The following is a 17,645-nucleotide window of genomic DNA, read 5'->3' as shown; positions in this document are numbered from 1 at the left end:
AATTTTCAAAAGGGATGGGGAAAGACTAAATCATATGAAGTCAAAATGCTCTTGAGCCTTGGGGACTACACACTCAAATGCCATCGCAGTGGTGGGTCACAACTGAGCCTCTTAAGTATAATAATACTTAGTTGCTACAAAACACTTGTCCTCAAAGTGTTTCATAAGTGCAATCTAACTGACATCTGCTTCCACTTCCTTCTGAGAAAGATCAGTTTTCATTTCCAGGGTGGGGAAACTGAGGTACAAAATTCCCAAAACCCTGCTACAAACTGGTAGCAAAGGTGGGAACAAAATCTGGCGCTCAGCCTTCTGCCTGGGACATCACAACCCAGACAGGAGGCATTGGGTCCAGCAAGTATAAGGCTGAGGCTTCAGTGACTTTTGGATGCTGACACCCCTTGAGCTAGCTGTACATGTGTGTTGGTTCCATACATGTTATTCCTCCGAGGAGCCTACAGCTGTTCCTCTGGACTTCCATACCACCAGCTCCATCCCTTACAGGGATAGCTGGCTGTCCTTCCACAGCTGCCTTTGTAAGGTGTCTGAATGTCAAACTGTTATTATTTCAATACCTGACTGAGAGAGTAACAGAGACCTGGAGGTTTTTTAGGAGGGTGTATAATTAGCCGATCAGTATTATGTTACCCTGTTCATAACTTAATAACCATTTTAATACAGATGGCACACACAGGGATAATTTCCTAGGGTAGCCTAGCAGTATATTACAGAGACAGTGTGTCTGAGGGAATCTTTCTTAGCCAAGGTACATTCCACTAGCTAATTCTACCTGCTGTTTTCAAGATGATTTGGGATAATTCCATATCATTTGCAAAATATTAAAACCCATTTATATAGGATGCCAGATTTAGAAATACACAGTCTGAGTTATTAGACATATTTTGATAAATCTGCCATGAAAAGTGCAAGACAAAAAATACCACTGTGTTTTCCTTGCTATTTATTTTTTGCTTCCCTTGCTATAAATACACCATTCTTAAAAAAAAGGCTAAATTTTTTATTTATTAAAAGGGCCAATATACTGACTTGTGCGTTTTTATCTATGTAGACACAAAAAAAAGCCTGTATGCATATTTACATATACCCTATATACATTTATTCGAGTGAGAAGAGCTGTACGTTTGGGGTTGAGTCCAAAATTTCATGCATTTTTACTCTGTCAGCGAGGTATTTTGTGCCTATGTATGTACCCTCTACAAATATTCCTGTGTTACTCTTTCTAGAGGTTATATTTCTGTGGGCATAGTCAGGATATCTATGCATACATTACACTAAAACAACATAATTACTTTTACTGTGTAGACGAGAGTGTTATGTATTTCCAAAGTATGAAGATCTGCCGTACGTTGTGTTTGAAGGTGCAGGCATGTGAACAGTTTGAGCGCTTTGACGTGTCTTAGTACTCGATTACATCTATTACCGTCCCTTTTCTCCTGCATCGATCCGGGTTTTTTGCCTGTCACATGGTTATTTTTGTCACCTCAAACCTGAGACCAAATCTGAGTCCCTCCACCAACAAAATTCGCACCCTAGCAGCCGGGGAAGGAGGTGGGGTGGGAAATCGTTCGCTAGTGCGGAATCGATCCTGCTGCCGAACCTCCTGCGAGGGCAGGGATCAAATCAAGACGGGGCCGCAGGGAGCGCGGGGAGCAGCGCTCCCCAGCCGGAGAAAGGATCGCCCGGCAAGTTTAGCCGTTCCCTCGAACTAGCGATGAGGAGTGAACCGGAGGAGTGGGTACAAGGGAATCCTTCCCCCCGCGCTCAGCGGCTCGCAGCTGTGAGCCCCGCTTGGCAGTAGATAACGGCAGCCTTTCGACTCAGAGCTCTAACACCCTGGAAAGGCCGGCGATTACCTACACCTCGAGAGAGGCATTGGAGAGACACGGGAAAACCCGGCTCCGCCGCCCGTGTCCCCGCCAGCCCGAACAGCCCCCAAAGCTTGCGGCACCGCCAGGCTGCTCGGCGGGAACTCAGCTGCTCCCGCAGCAGCCCCGGCTGCCCCGGCCCCCGCCTGCCCCCCGGGCCGGGTGGCGGGCACAAGGTGCGGCCCTTGGGCGGGCACAGCGAGCCCCGGCACAGAGCCGCGGGCAGCCGGGGTCGGCTCCGCTGCCCGGAACTGGGCTCGGGGGTCACGGCGGGGCTGGGGAGCTCCCAATCGACCATGCCCAGGGGTCCCGCTGCGGGCGAGGGACTGGAGTAGGTTGGACCTACCCTGACCGAGGAAGGATTGGACCGTCCGCTCTGCTGAAAGGGATTTTATGGGGCCGTAAAGATGCGACTGGGCCGCGAGCTGCGGGCTTGCTCTTACCTGTTTATGGAGGAGACGCTGGGTACCGTGTCGTTGTCACAGATGCCCTCGGCCAGTAGCCTGTCCCGGATCTCCCAGGCGAACATTGTCGGGTTTTGTCTCTTGTACTCGGCGATTTTATCCACTACTTTGGGGGTGGCTACTTTGGGTTTGGAGCCGCCGATCACGCCGGGCTTGATGCTCCCCGTCTCGTAATACCTGCACAAAGGAGGGTCAGCGACCTGTCGTGCCGGGAAGGGCCCCGCCGTCCCCGAACACTCGGTGCCCGGCTGCCCCTCGCAGCGCCCCGCGGGCCCCTGCCCCGTGCCCCGCCTCGGCTTCGGCCCGCGGGTGCGCGGCGTCGGGCCGCGGCCGCTCGGGCGCTGCATGGCGCGGCTCCGCGAGGCGCCAGGCCGCCTGGAGCTGGGGCTGACGCAGTCCCTTCGCCTCTCCGGGGCTCGCTCCCGCTCTTCTTTTTTTTCTTTCTTTTTTTTTTTTTTCCTTTCTTTTTTTTTTTTTTTGGTCCCTTTTTATGTGTGCGAGAAGCGAGGGGCGCTGCCTCCTCCTTCTACCGCTTTACACGCACAGACTTCTTTCAGGCCCGGGGATCGGGAAATAAAGCAGAAACCCTTTCCTCGGTGCGGCCGTCCGGAGGGGAACCCGCCGAGCGCGGGACCGGGCCGGGCGGGCGAGGAGGGGGCGCGGGGAGCGGGCACTGCCGGGCTCGCACCCCCCGCCCTGACTGTCCTGGCCGGCGCCTCCCGACTCGGGACTGATGCGGGAGCGCGGTTTATCCCCGCATAGGAGTCCCTCGAAAGCGGGTACTCGTACAGGGCAGCTCCAGCCTCGCTCCCCGCCGGCCATCAGCTCTGCTGGCGGCAGCGCCTGTGGCCTGGCCTTGCCAAGGCACGGCAGAGCACACACCGCACGCACCCGCGGCTGGGGCTCTGCCGCCTGCTGACACCGCTCCGCATCCGAGCGGCCGGACCAGGGCGCCGGGTCCCCCCGACTAGCCCCTGGGGATATTTGACACCACATTTGGCGGCGATCGGTTACCGCGGGCATTTATTTATTTATTTGCCCCGTTGTTTGTTTATTTACCCGTGTATTTGGTAAGGCTGCTCACGGATTGTTGTGATTTTTTTTTAGGATTTTTTTGGTTGCTGTTGGAGGCTGCCTTTTTTTTTTTTTTTTTTTGTCGTTCTTTCGTTTCCTTCTCCCATTCCTTTTCTTTCCCGCCCTCCTGCCCAACCCTCTCAAATTATTTTGTCTTCCCAGGAGTTTTCAAACACCGCCGATGGGGGAAAGGGGGAGGAGGGGAGAAACACGTCCTTGCCAGCTGGAGGAGGGGGCCCTGCTCAGCCGCGGGCTCCCACTGCGTGAAGGTGCTGGGGCCGCTCGGGGTCGTGGAGGGGAGAGCCCGGTGCGGCGGGAAGGGCGGAAGGTCACACCGGAGCGGGGAAGGGATGCAACGTCGCAATCCCAGGGGAGGGGAAGAAGCTGCCTCTTTCCTTACCTGCCCAGGATCTTGCTGACACAACCGTGGCTGACCCGCAGCTGCCTGGAAATGTCACAGGGTCGCACCCCCTGGTGAGCCAGCTCCACTATCCTTTGTCTCACCACGTCAGGTAGGGGCCTGCCGTTCACAAACACCCCCCCGAGCTGGTTCACACCCCCGTGCCCTGCTGGGGAAAGAGAAATAAAAAAAAAACACAACAACCCACGCACACCAGAAACACACCGTTAGTCGTGGATTCTTCACCACCCGTACTGCAAAATCTCCAGTCATTATAGATGGATGGAGGTGATGGCGGGGGGTTGAGAATGGGGAACAAGACGTTGGGGAGAGAGAGAAGATGATAAAAAGGGAGAAAGAGAAAGAAAGAGGAAAAAACAGGGAGAATGAGAGGAAAAAGAAAGAAGGAAAGAGAGAGAGAGAAAGAAAGAAAAAGAAAAAGAAAGAAAGACAGAGGAAAACAGAACTAAGAAAGGAAGAAAGATAACGGAGGAGGAAAAGAGAAAGGAGGAAAGATGGAAAGGAATGAGAAGGCTGAGTGAATTTTCCCGAGTCGGAGGGGGACTGTCCTCCAGCTTCCCGTACGCCGCCTCCCGTCTCTGGGCCGGAGAGCCGCTCTCCCTCCTGCGATCCCGAGCGGGATGCCGGAGCAGTGGCTTCTCAGGGCCATTGTGGTGGGCCGAAGACGGAGACAGTGCCCGCGCCCGCTCCTCTCCCCAGAGTTGGGCAGCGATGCACTCCTAAACTCCGGAGCTCGACCTCTTAGCGGCTCCGAGCGGACTCTGCCGCAGTCCCCCTTCTCTTTACTCCTGGGTTTTTTTCTCTCATTTTCTTTCCAGGATTTTCTATCACATTGTCAATTACAGTTCCTCGCGAACTCCGCCCTCCCTCACCCCGCGGCATGTCCCCCAAGCAAGCCGTCCTCTCCCGTTATTTTGGGCTGCGAGTTGAAGGGATTCAGAGAGAAAAAGAGAAAGGGAAAGAAATGGAGACAGAGGGAGGAGGAGAGAAAGAAAATATTTTTGGTCCCGCGACCGGTGTTCCTTTATAGACGGACCCTCTCTCTCATCTACTTTCGATCTTTACAGGAAAAATTCTCCAGTAAAGAAAAAAAAAATCTGATAGACTTGCACTGGTCCGTATTTTTTCCCACCACACAAATCTAGTTCAGGGAGCATTAAAAATGCTTCGTTTTCTTCTGTTCCCCCCTTTACAGGCAAAAATCCGCCCTCTCTCAGATAGGACTGCTAGGATGGCTTTTTTCCGATCTATCTTTCTCCATTTCGAGAAATAACTTGGAGAAAAAAAAATAAGCATGCACCTGCTAAGCGTGGGCACGAGAAACGGATTGACAGGGATAAAGGGAATATCTCCTTTTAGGACGCAGCAAGACAGTTGGTTGTGAATCAAACGACTAGGTTAAAGCCGGGAGCAGTTCGTCTTTGCCCGGGCGTGGGGAGATACCCACTCGCAGGCGGTACAGCTTCACTGGCGGTGCTACCTCAGTGTCTGTATCTCTGGAATATCCAACTGATATAGCTGTGGAGTGCACACTGTATTAAAGCTTTCCTTTCACACAACCCTAACCTCCTGTATCTTCCTCGCCAGGAGATCTTAGTTCGTTTTGTAGTTTGCTGAAAAATGATCTGTTTGTATTTTCACTGAGGTTTTTTTCTCCCTTGCTTCTGACACTGACTTATTGGCTCTGAACTTAGTGGAAACTCTCATTGCCCTGCGATCGATCCAAGTCCTTTCGCACAAATAGAGTTTTTTCCATCTCCCCCACCCTTTCAGTAACACCTTCATACATCCCCTCCCAGCTGCATCGGCCGGGGCGCCGACAGGCTTCCTCGTCGTTCCTCGGTGAACCAGGGTTATTTGTTGCGTTCTTTTGTTAGTTTTTTTTATTTTTTAAACATATTTAGAGTTTTAGAGAGGATGGGGGATATTTGTCTTCCGCCACTAAAACCTGCGGGTATATGTTGCTCTGTGCTTCCTTCATTTGTTCAGAACCCCTTCTGCACATGTTGCCTCTAAAGTTACAAGACAACAATTTCTTCGGCAACTCCATGATAAATAATTCAAAGCACCTATTATAACTCGCATTACAAAGTATTAAAAGGCAACTGATGCAAAAAGATTAAAAATTAATAATTCAAATTATTGCAGTCTGGATATTTTTCACACGAGTTTGTTTTGCTCTACCCTATGGTTTTCTAAGGTTCTTTCTATCGGAGCAGTCAGATATTTACGTGTATTTATCTGCATATAAGTGCCGGCGTCTGTATATGCACATACCGAGCCGTGCCGCTGCCGTACCGATCCTGTGTTGCTGTCTGTCTGTGTGTCAGGAGCCTGCGCCCGCATCTGTTTTAATTGCTTACTAATATCCAGGTCTGTAGCTCTAGAAAGAGCTTTAGGAAACGAATCGGATGTTGATTTTTTTTTTTTTTTCCTAATCGGAAGCCAAAAATTGTTCATGAGTCTCACTGGAGTTTCTAAAAAACCAGCGACAGCGAAATACCTCTTTCATCTGCTTATATGTTCCGGATCATACTGGAGGCGGTATTATTGCAATTGCATCTGAAAGCAGGTCACACCGCTGAAAACTAAAAATAATGCCTAATGCACGGACTGTTTGCTGTTAAAGGTCTTCGGAAATTAAACTCCACATTTTAAGCAATTTATCCTGGAAATCAGTTATTTGGAAACAGAAAGACAGTTACCTACATCCACGTTTGGAGATCTAATAGTGGGTTTGTATTTCTTAACCTCCCTTCTCACGGCAAAATCGGGATTTTTTTTTTTAAACTTCAAGTATTTCTATTTTATATCTTTTCGATTTGTATTTTATGCAGCAGGCAGGGCGTGTCCTCAAAAGTTTCAGTGTCAAAAGTTACAAATTGCTCTTAATTATTCATTTCCTGACTCAACGTGCTTTCGATCTCGGCTTTCTATTTGTATTTTTTCTTCTTTAATTTAAATCGCGGAATTATTTTCCCTCCTGAATTGAGGAGGGAATGATGAAATTAAAGTCACTGGAAATTCCTGTTACGGTCCCTGGTAAAGGAGGCTTTTCGCTTTCCTTCGTCCCCGTCTTACAGAAAGGTTTTTTTAAATTGAAAATATATCATGAATGCACTTTAGTCTGTGCCAGGAATGCATTTAAAATGCACACCGGGGATCTGGTAAATAAACCAGGAGGGATCTTGGGACTTCTTGGGAGCCTCCAAAACCACTCCATCTCCTAGCCATAAAATTGTCCTATTTTTCCTGCAGTCCAACCTTTTACCAAACCAAAACGAATCATGGAACAGTCACCGACCAACTCGCCATTAATTTGAAACTGGCATCTCCCCTCTCTGGCACTGAAATCCGAAATCAAAGCAAACAGCATCAGGTCGCGGGGGAATCTGGGGGGTTAAAGCCAAGCAGGGTTGCGGGGAACCCCGGCCCGGCGGGGCACGGACAAGGAAAGGGTCCGTCCCGGGGACTGACACGAGTCCGAATAAACTCGTGTTGTTTGAGGGGCGATGGGGAAAGTGTCTTTGCAGAGGACAGTTCTGTTTCGGGGGGTGCTTTCTTTCGCACGCACACGGCTCGTAGCACAGGCACAGCCGCACACAGCCCCTGTCCCCGGACTGGGGGTCCTGACCCCCGCCCCACTGCCGGCACAGAGGTCTGCTGCCTCCGGCTCCGGGAATGCCCGGCATCCTCGCTCTGCCGCTCGGGCCGGCGGTATCCGTCCTGCCTTCTGAACGCCTCTCTAAGCCCGGTATCTACCAGAGTGAAAGGATGGACCTGGAGGAGGGTCAGGTGAGGAAGGATGGTTGGGGAAAGAAGAATGGAGGGATGAGAAGGAGGGAGAGCAGCGGAAGGAGCCGGGCTCCAGTACTCACGGTGCATTGCTGAGAAGGGGTCTGCTTTGCAGTGCATATCCATGGGGAGGCAAAGGAAGGGGAAGAAATCGGCTGAAGCCGCCGTGTCGCCTCTAAAACTCAACTTCAAGACTTAGGGGAGAAAAAAAAAAAAAACCAAAACAAACGAAAACAAAACAAAACAAAAAAGCACACAAGGAGAGGAAAGGAGGGGAGCGGCGGGGTGCGCTGGGCCCCCTGCCCGGCGGAGCGGGCAGCGAAGTACTTTCCGGGGGGCGGGAGGGCTGCACCGGCCTGGGGGGCCGGGGCGGCGGGGCTGGCGGAGTCAGCAGAGTCCGTGGGAGCGAGGGACTGGCGGCGCCGGGGGGCAGGTGGGTGTCATGGCTGGGAGGGCTCAGAGCATCCCCGGCGGCGGGGAGGGGGTGCTGGAGCAAGGTGCGGCCGGCGGCCAGGCGGCAGAAGGCGCAGAGGACGCGGCTCTCCCTCCTCCTCCTCCTCCTCCCGCGGTCCGGGGCTAGTTCATTTAAGTTCAAAGCGGAGTAGCAATCCCCGGGAAAGCGGCGAGCGGCGGGCGGGCGCGACCCCTCCTCTCGGCCGGGCGGCGGATCCGGCGCCGGCGGACTTTCGCCCGAGGTGGGAAGTGCTTGCGAGGAGCCGGGGCCGGAGACTGGAGCCTCCGCTCCCGGTGTGTGTCTCTCTAAAAGCCGCAGCGCCCTCAGCCCCCCGCCCGCCTCCCCGGAGATGGATGACTTGTCAGACAAAGGCAATAGATTCCGACACTCTCTGATTCGCCAGCGCGCCGAGCCGAGCGCGGCCAGGAGAGGAGAGGAGAGGGGAGAGGAGAGGAGAGAGAGGAGGGCCGGGCCGGCGGCGCTCGGCGCGGGGGGGGCCGCTGCCTGCGGGACCCGGCGCGGGGGAGCCCCGGCTGCGCGCTCCGGAGCGCCCCGGGCCGTGCGTGTGCGGGGCGGCGGCGCCCCTGCCCGGCCCGCGGGAAAGGACGTGAGCCCCGCTTTGTTGTCAGTTGCGGCTCAGGATCCTTAACTCCCTTATTTAACACACGCACACACGCCTTGGTAGTCTCATCTCCCTTCTTACGCCCCGCTCTTTTTTACCGGAGACTTTACTCAGGGTAAAGCGGGACGGAGGGGGGGGCTGGGGGGGGATTCGATACACATCAAGGCTTCCCTGGTGTGCGGCTTAGTGTGGGAGACGGACGGGGAGAGAAAGGGAGAAAGGAGATGAGGAAGAGAGAGGAAGGAAAAGGAGAGAGACAGAGAGAGGAGAGAGAGGTCAAGAGAGAAAGGTATAAAGAAGAAAAAGAAAGAAAAATAAATAGAAGCTAGACAGACCGAGAGAAAGAGAGAATGAGACAGAGAGAGAACGGAAGAGGAAGGGAGCTTCTTGCGCCTCTTTAAAGCAAGAGGTTGGGCCCTTTTCAGTAATTGCAAAGTTTCCTCTCACACGCATTTGGGGAAATAACAGCAAATCCAACTCCAACTTCACACTTTCCACGTCTTTTCCACATCTCTTTTGCTTCTCCTTTTTCTCTCTCCTTTTTTTTTTTTTTTAGTACTCGAGTGGGATTTTAAAATTATTTCACTAAAGTAGGCATGGCTTTGACCTAGTAGAGCAACACAGAGCAAGTAAGAAACGCCTTCTTAGGGTAATAACCAGGGGTGAAAAGACACGGCAGAAATTGCTGTGAGATCAGTTTTCAGACTTGTGAGTTTACCGTCACCAGAAATGTACTTCCTTCTCTTTTCCTCCTTCATCCTTCCCCATCCCTCTGCTTACCTGTCACAAAACAGCCCCTTTTTTTTCTAACCGCTCTAAGTAAAGAATCTCTGAGAGATCTTTATGAAATATTTTCCACTGTCTCATAAATCATTTTGGCACTTCAGCTGATGTTTTATCTTTCTATCTCCCCTCTCTCTTTCCCTTGTGTGCAGAAAAAAAAAAAAAGATGATTTGGAAAATACAAATTTTGTTGTTACACCACCGGGGTTACATGTGAAGTGAGTCCCCGGGGCTGCGGGGCTGCGCTGCGGACAGGCGCGGCGGGCACGGCTGAGGCGGCCTTGCCCGCCCCTGCACAGGGCGAATTTTCCGCAGGAGTGGGGGCTCTCCACTGCCCGCTCAGGAGTGGTGGTCGTTGTCACCCGGCTGGCGAAGGCAAAGGAACGGCTCCGCCCCGCCCGGGGAACTCCCCCCGCACGCCAACTTGAGAGCGGCCGCAGCTCCCCGTGAGCGGCCCCGCCGCCGGGCCGGGGATGCCCCGCTCACTGCCGACCTGCCCCGGCTCTGCCCCGCTGGCCGCCGCTCGCCCACCCGCGCCGGGCCCGCGGCACCCCCCGCTCTCCCGCCGGGTCCCCTCTCCGCGCTCCCGCCCCGGGCACTGGGCACGGCCGCGGAGGGGCGGCCGGGCTCAGGTGCGGGCCGGCGGCGCTCCCCGGCGCGGCCCGTAGATGGCGCCCTCCGGTCGCTTGGCGGCGCGGGGAAGGGGCGGCGGTCGCGATCCCGCCGGGATCCCGGCCCGACCCGGCCCGGCACCTGCCGGCGGGACAGCGGCGGGTATCGAGTCCCCCCGGCAGCAGAGACTCTTGTTCGCAGCGGGGCCGGGAGCCCGCTGATCGCCGGTGCCAGTAACCCCTCCCGCCACCCGGCGCCTCCCGCGTTGTCCGTGGCTGGAAACAGCTCCGTAACAACTCTACCCCTCCGAGCTGTCTTCCAGCAGCCACCCCTGCCCTTCCTCCCTTCCGCCCCAGGCAGCCCCGATCGCCCCGCGCCCTTCGGGCCGTGCTCAGGCACACAGCCGAGCCCGAAGGCAGTGGGAGGTGAGGGCGGGCGTCCCCGACCGCGTGGAAAGTAACTCCCTGCGCTGTCACTAACACTTGGGGAGTTCATGGACCCTCTCTCAGAGATGCTCTGAGCCTTTGTAACTGCTGATTGCATGGTGAGGAGATAATAGCTTGGTGATAGGCCGGGAAAGCCAGAGAACCTCAAATTTCCTCTGGATAATGTATTTTGCCATAGTTTCCTCGCTGGTTTCTCATATCACTGAGGAGAGAGGCAGGAAGAATAGACTCGAGAAATACACACGATGAGTGCTCTGTGAGATGAAGCCTGAGTCCCACGGCAGAGAGGCAACCCCTGTAAACAGGGGAGACCTGAGCTTGGTAGAATAAGACTGCTTTCTAAGGAGAGGGAATGAAAGGGATGGAGCAGGAAGGGAAGGGATGGGAAAAGTAGAAAGGAAAAGGTTCCCAGGTCGCTGTCGCCTTCCCCCACCACACATACCACAATATCACCTGGCGCCCCTTCCCGCACCAGACTTCCCGGAAGTATTGCTTTGCCAACATTTAAATCCACCGAACAATTTCTGTCTGCCCAAATTAAAAATCCCGGCGTGTCCCCGTGCCCCTGGGCACTGCCGTGTGCCCTGCGGGACCGGGCGAGACCAAGACCAAGGGCCTCTTCCCACTTCCACAGTTTCGTACACATCTCCCAAACCTATTTCCACTTCACCAGACCTGGGTGCTTATTTCCCTGTCCCACTTTAAATGAATCTTTTCTTTTCTTTTCTTTTCTTTTCTTTTCTTTTCTTTTCTTTTCTTTTCTTTTCTTTTCTTTTCTTTTCTTTTCTTTTCTTTTCTTTTCTTTTCTTTTCTTTTCTCTTTTCCTTTTTTTCTTCTTTTCTCTTTCTCCCCCGCTTTTATTTCTTTTTCTCAAAGAGGATCTGAGCATCTCCCCCTTCTTCTCTAGCCCAGTCCCCCCCCCCCCCAAGCTAGAAACATTTACACTTCAAAAGAGACGGCCGCCTCTCTGCGGAAATTTCAAGAAAAATAAACTTTTTGGGGAAGTTACAGTGATAGCCATCTTTCGATCTGCTTCATTAGCCGGCTTTCTCCAGCTGGTCAAGTCGAAATCTTGTCCATTGATCCTGTTTCCCACCCTGGGCCCCAATACACATAACCGCGAGGGCCCTGTCAGCTCCCTTCCGAAGTCCTCTGAGTTCTCCTGTGCTGCTTTGGCTTCGTCAACTTGCCGCCTCACCTTGTCCCTGGGAACGGGGTTATACAGGCGCTGCTCTCGGGAACTGCCTCCCCTGTTCTGCTGCCCGCCCGGGAAGGGCGCTGCGCCCAGGAACAATAGGGGTCGAGTGGCGGGGGGAGCCCCTCGGAGGGGTCAGGCCTGGAGCAAACAGTTGTGCCTGCGATCGCCGTTTGCTCCAGAGCCAGGACTTGCACCTACGTTGGTTCCCAGTTTTCTACGGGTCTGTAGACAATTACATTGGAAACCAGTTAAACGCGACCCATGGCCATAGGACGGGTGCTGCAGGAGCAGAAGTTTTGCATTTGTACGACATGGACATGCCGCTAAGTCCTTGGCTCCGCACCCTGCCTGTCTTCTTCCCCTTGCCAAGTGCTCGAACGCTTACAACCTAAATGTTGGTAGTTTGGAGGTCGTTTAGCTCAGCCCTTAATATCCCCCCCATTATATTTACGAAATCACGGGATAAATCTATGCTGATCTTCTATATGTATTTTTCTGACACATATGGTTCTACATCAACTAATTTAATCTCTTGTGAGAAAGTCGGTGGCGAAATCCCTAGTTGTGAAAAGATAAATAGGAAAAAATATGATTAAAAAGCCCCACAGAGATGTGGGCATTTAAGGAAAGAGTCGGGGGGTGTGTGTGTCAGAGGATCTTCAAGGAAGAGGGCGCTTCGATAAAATCTTCTCGGACGCCTTTTGGGGTGCTTTGTTTGAAGACGGGATGATTTTTGGCCTAAGATTTCCTGCTGCCTCTCGCCAACGAACACCCAGGGGAAAGGGGTGCCCACACCTTGGCTGTAGTGGTGCCGTGATCTGATTTTCCCAGTGGGGAGAGGGCGATGGGGCAGGGCAGAGGTGCCAGGCAGCAACGTGGAGATATGGAAACAGGATTGAAGCTGTCTGGGAGGATTTCCTCGTGTCGCTTAGGGCCACGCAGGGCCGGGCAGGGCGAGGAGAGGCAGAGGGGGTCCTGACGCCCCTCCCTGCCCCCCCAGCCGCTCTGCCCAGGAGACCCGAGATTGCTCTTGGTGGCCGAGTTTAACACATAAACATAAAGTTAGATTTTAAACGAACAATTAATAAGAAAGAGAGCTCGAAAAGAATAAAAACCCCCGTCCCTCCCCTCCTCCTATGTCTCCGAGCCCCTCTTCCCCTCTCCCTCTCTCTCCCCCTCTAAGCACCTCTGGTCACGTTGGAGGATGAGTTTTTGGAGAGCTTCTGGTACAATATGGAGCACCACGGGCTGCAATTTCACACTCCACAGCACATTCCCCCTAAAGCTACTTTCTTTTTTTCCCGTCTAAGACCCCCTCATGTCTCCCCCTCTCTCTTTCTCTCGCTCTTTTGTGAGCCATGGGTGGGTTGCATGTCTGGGGGACGCCGGGGCCGCGAGGAGGCCGGCGGCCGGGCCCTGCCAGCGGGGCGGGTGCGTGTGTGCGCCGGGGGGGCCGCGCTCCCCCCTCGCCCTGCCTGCTGCTGGCTTTTCCCTTCTCTGCATTTGTTTGCCCTGAATGGTAATAGCCCACGTGTGCTGCTCTTTATTCAGTCACCGACACTTTAACCTCTCCTCTTTACAAGAGAGCGTTTGCCACAAAAACGAGACAAGCCGAAGACCTTTTGCTGCCTCATTGAGGAAAAAAAAAAAAAAAAAAAAAAAAAAGAAAAAGAAAAAAAAGAAAAAAGAGAAAGAAGTGGGGGGGAAGCGAACAATGTGAAGAGACACTTCTGCAACAAAGCCGCCTCTTAGCGCACCAGGGCGGCCGGAGCGGGGCGAGTCTCCAAGCCTCTCGGGCCACAGACATATGGGGACGGGTTTCGGCACAGGCCACCCCAGCCTGCCCCTCCCGCCCTAAGCAAGTAGGCAGAGAGCGCGCACACGGCTCCCGGCGCTGGGTTGGGGCCTCGGTCTATCCCTGCCCCAGAACTTCGCACCCAGTCCCGGGTTGGAGGAGCCCTCGGTGCAGGCAGGGTCCCCAGACCTGGCTCCTGTCGAGGCGACCTCCGCGGGCCACAAAAGCTTTGTCACCGATCTTTCCTTTTGTCTGGCCCTCTGTCCCAGAGCTCCTTAGGTCCTCTGCCTGCTCATTTCTTTGCCCCGGAGCGGCAGAGCGGGGTTGAGGGCAAGAGAGTTTTGTGCTGCTCCTCTGCCTCTAAAAGGGAATGGCCCACATGTGAACTCTTCTGCCTCTCTCATGATGGGAGGCTGAGGTGCTGGCGAAGCCCAGCTATCTCTTCCTTTTGCCCTGGGCTGCCACTGGGGTAGAAGCGTGGGAGCCCCACTCTGCTGTTTCCTTACTCCCCCCCCTGCCCCCCGCCGGAGATGTCTTTTTTTTTTTCTTTTTTTGTCCTCCTCTAATTTCTCCATAAAACTCCCCATGAGTGAATTAGACGCTTATTAAAGTCTCCTTTTAATCAGCAGTAGTGGGAGATCCTCCCTCCCTCCCTCTTTCTGCCCGTCCAAGGTTAGTTTGCCTCAGGGCGATTTGCAAATGTTAGGATTTACAGTTATCACACGCAAAAACATTTATATAACCCCTAACTATAATACACCCATAAAAACGGGGAGGCAGCGAAAACTGCTGCGGATCAGCGAAAAACCCTATGGCTTGCCCATTAAAGTCCCCGGAAAGGGTAATTCCGGCAGTCAGAGGGGCCAAAGTGTGGTAATGACTGCCTGGGATTCACATCTCAAAAAATGATCGCACAAAGAGACCTGCCGGGGAGAGGGGCGGCCGCTTCGCTCTGCTCCCTTCTCAGGGCCGGCGGGGGAAGTTGGGAGCAGACTTCTCCGCACATGCATTAGAAAGTGATAGATATGCCCCGAGACTTTACTTCTTTCATTCTTTCCTTCTTTCTCTCTTTTTCTTTTGCTCCTTCCTTCCTTGCTCCTTTCCTTCCTTCCTCCCTTCCCTCTCCCTTCTCTCTCCCTTCCCTCTCTCCCTCTTTCTTCCCATCTCTCTCTTCTTTTTCTTCCTAGCCAAGCTGAGCCCGGACAATTTCTATACATACACAAATCCACCTCCCCAGAGAAAGTTGCCCCGGTCGCGTTTCTGGCAGCCCTTCCCAAGCCCCGTTGTGAGCCCTGCCTCTGCTCCCCGCTCCCCTCCACCACGGGCGGCTCTCCGGTCCGATGGGATGCGCCGGGAGCTGGGTCGGGGAAGGCAGGCTCGTTTCCACCGCTAAACAAAGGCTGGAAACGCAGCAACAAAGGACCTGGCGCGGCCCCTCCGCCCGGTGCGAGAGCCGCAGGTGAGGGCTGGGGCTTGCCCGGACGGGCGCGGGGGGTCCTGCTTGCGGAGCAGTGCTTAAATCGGCGCGGGGCGAAGGCGCGGGTCTGCAGGGCTTCAGGAGAAACTGGTCGTAAGTTGGTGGGGAAACTCTCTCCACCTCATCCCCTCTTTCTGGGAAAGCCATGAAAACGGGCGAATTCAGTTCTCTCTCCTCCTGTCCCTTTCGCAAAGAGGGGCTCGCTTATTCCCTTCCTCCGGCTAGGAGCCATCAAAGCCCAAGTTCGGCGCCTAATTAAAAAGAGTGGCAGGAAGACTCATTCCTCTTTAACATCAGCTGTTAATGGCCTTGGAGTATACTGCCTCTGAGGAGGAAGACACAGAGGGAGAGGCAAAGGGATGGAGTATGCGGGGAAACGGAGGGACTGAAAGAAGTGGGGTGTCTCTAAGCGTGGTGGAGGAAGAGAAGGAGAGATTAAAGGAAAAGGAGAATTTTAACTTATAAAAAGAAGGTGGAGGGGGCGGGGAAGGACTGAACTGTGAGCCGACATCAAATCCCTCCAGCTTCTCTGGCTATCTCAGCCGGGCAGCTCGGGAGGGATGCGGAGTCAGAAGGCAACTGTGCGGGCGCGGGGGAGTGGCGCGCAGAGAGGAGAGAGGACGAGCGGATCCGGGATGGAGGGATGGACGGAGGGAGGGAGTATTTCCGAGCCCGGAGCGCTGTTCCCGGGTGCCTGCCTTGCCTTCTCTCTCGGACCCCGGTCTTTTCCCTCCTTCCTCTCCTCTCTGAGGTTTGCAAACCAAACGTCACCAATCAATACGAACCCCGGCTCTGTGGGTGCGTGTGTGGGTGTGTGTGCGCGTGTGACCGTGTTTGTTGATCCTGACCTGCTGGACTTCAAAAATCTGCCTCTTCCGACTCCCTCCCAGCCTGTAAGTTCAGAATTACAACCTTCTACATCTATTCAAACTTTTATTTATCGGAGAATTCCTTTCTCTAGGAGAAAGAGAAATTGTCACCATGTGATCAGCTAATTTCTGACACACGGGGCTTTACCCCTCCCCCAGCATGGGGAAAAAATATCTCCCCTGGATCTCTTTGAACTGTGCACAATCCATAACTTTGGCAATGTATATATAGTGCTATTTCTGCGAGGCAGTTTTCCAGGGTTAGGGGAAGTGGTTGCATTCTGCTAAATGGATCCTTTGTGGTGAGTGCAGATTTATGCCCAGTTTTGATTTATAATTAAATTAGCTTCTAATTCGCAATATGTGTGTCTGTGTTTAAAACGTATCTAATCTGTGAAATTGAGGACGGGGGCACTTTAAATGAAAATCTACCTTTCGCCTCAAGGGTTTCTTTATGAAGGGATAGCCGGGAGGGCAGCGTGCAGCAAGAAAGTGAGGCTGTAATTTCCATTAGGAGATGTCAATCAATCCCTCTTTTCAATACATCAATTAATAAATCCGATTGGTGCTGGAGGCTGCTCCCCCCGGGCACTGTTTCTGGCCGGATGGGGAAGTGTGAGGGGAAGGCGAACTTTGGCAGGGAAGTCCCCGCAGGCAGAGCCCGACCCGACCCGCCCCCTCCCCTTCTCCCCCGCTCCGGCCCTGCGCGGGGCTCCGGGACGAGCTCCATCCTTCGCGCGGCGCTGGGGGCGGCAGGCGAAGCCGGCGGGACTCTCCCTGTCGGCTCTTGGGATCTGGCAGAGCTAAATTAACACAACTTGGTGAGATACGGTCGATTTTTTTCGACCCAACGGTGGGGGCGTGCACACGCGGTTAGATCCAGGCCCGGGACCCCCCGTCTTAGTTGATTTATATTTAGGCTTCACTTACTTAAACGACCCTCCCCTCACCGTCCCGCCCCACGCAGCTCTAACCCGGGCAATAACATCATCGGTTTGATTGGTTATTTTCCAACAGAACCACAGCACCTAGCTTTAATTTTTCACAATTAAAAGGAGGCCGGAATGGTGGGGAACTCCCTCCTCCAGCCTGACAGCTCGCCCTAGCTCTCCCTGCTGTTAGCGTGCGCTCCGCACCTACAAATTATAGGGGAAATGGGGGGAAAAGGGTTTTTTTTTTTTAAGGGCAAATGCAGTAATGCTGTGGTTTCTCCATAACTTAGCAATTACACAGATTCTCCTTTATTTTCAAGTGGCGCTGGTAGTTCAGCAGAACATCACCGTGATGGGCAGGCGGGTGGAAGCCCGAGGACACCCCGGCACAGGGTTGCCCGGTGCCCACATGAGGAAGGCTGTCCGACGGGGACAGGACAGGTGTGTGGAAGTGGGACGGCGCCGGGACAGGGCGGCACCCAGGTCTTCCGGTTGGGTCTCTGCCCTTAGAGCTTCACAGTGAGGAACACCCGACAAACAAAAGTAATTCAATGTGTCGCCTCTCCCTGACAGCACACACACGGTATTTTATAGAAATCCGACTACAGAAAGGGCTGACTTTCCTGAACCCACGACCGATGTAAAAAAGACGTTTAGAGGGAGGGAGACCATCCTCAAACTACTCCGTAGTCATTGTCATCATCAAGCCTGTCTATTTGATTTAAAAACACCATGATAAGGAGCACGCTCTCACTGAACGCTGTCTCCTCAGCTTTCTTTTTCCCCCCTCCCAACCACACAGCTTTGTACTCTCAGA

General features: G+C 53.6%; 1 protein-coding gene and 1 long non-coding RNA gene across 11 annotated transcripts in view; one reads left to right on the top strand and one right to left on the bottom strand.

Annotated features, from left to right (window-relative positions):
- PAX2 (paired box 2) overlaps positions 1-17,645 on the bottom strand; it is a 105,652-nt gene that overhangs the window by 79,386 nt on the left and 8,621 nt on the right. For 5 of the 10 annotated variants that reach the window (XM_027667299.1, XM_027667295.1, XM_027667300.1 and 2 more), the window contains exons 1-3: positions 7,724-8,287; positions 3,825-3,993; positions 2,330-2,527 (exon numbers count right to left, since the gene is read on the bottom strand). In XM_027667299.1, coding sequence (XP_027523100.1) covers positions 2,330-2,527; positions 3,825-3,993; positions 7,724-7,766 — 410 coding nt within the window. In that variant the 5' untranslated portion in view covers positions 7,767-8,287. Of the gene's footprint in view, positions 1-2,329; positions 2,528-3,824; positions 3,994-7,723; positions 8,288-17,645 lie in introns of those variants that run through there. The other 5 variants (XM_027667305.1, XM_027667296.1, XM_027667301.1 and 2 more) reach the window with 2 other exon arrangements.
- LOC113958769 overlaps positions 1-17,645 on the top strand; it is a 213,446-nt gene that overhangs the window by 188,193 nt on the left and 7,608 nt on the right. The window lies entirely within an intron of this gene.

Source organism: Corapipo altera, unplaced genomic scaffold (genome assembly GCF_003945725.1).
Source record: "Corapipo altera isolate COAL_440 unplaced genomic scaffold, ASM394572v1 327, whole genome shotgun sequence".
In the NCBI taxonomy this organism is placed as follows: Eukaryota; Metazoa; Chordata; class Aves; order Passeriformes; family Pipridae; genus Corapipo; species Corapipo altera.
This window is presented reverse-complemented; position numbering and strand designations above follow the sequence as displayed.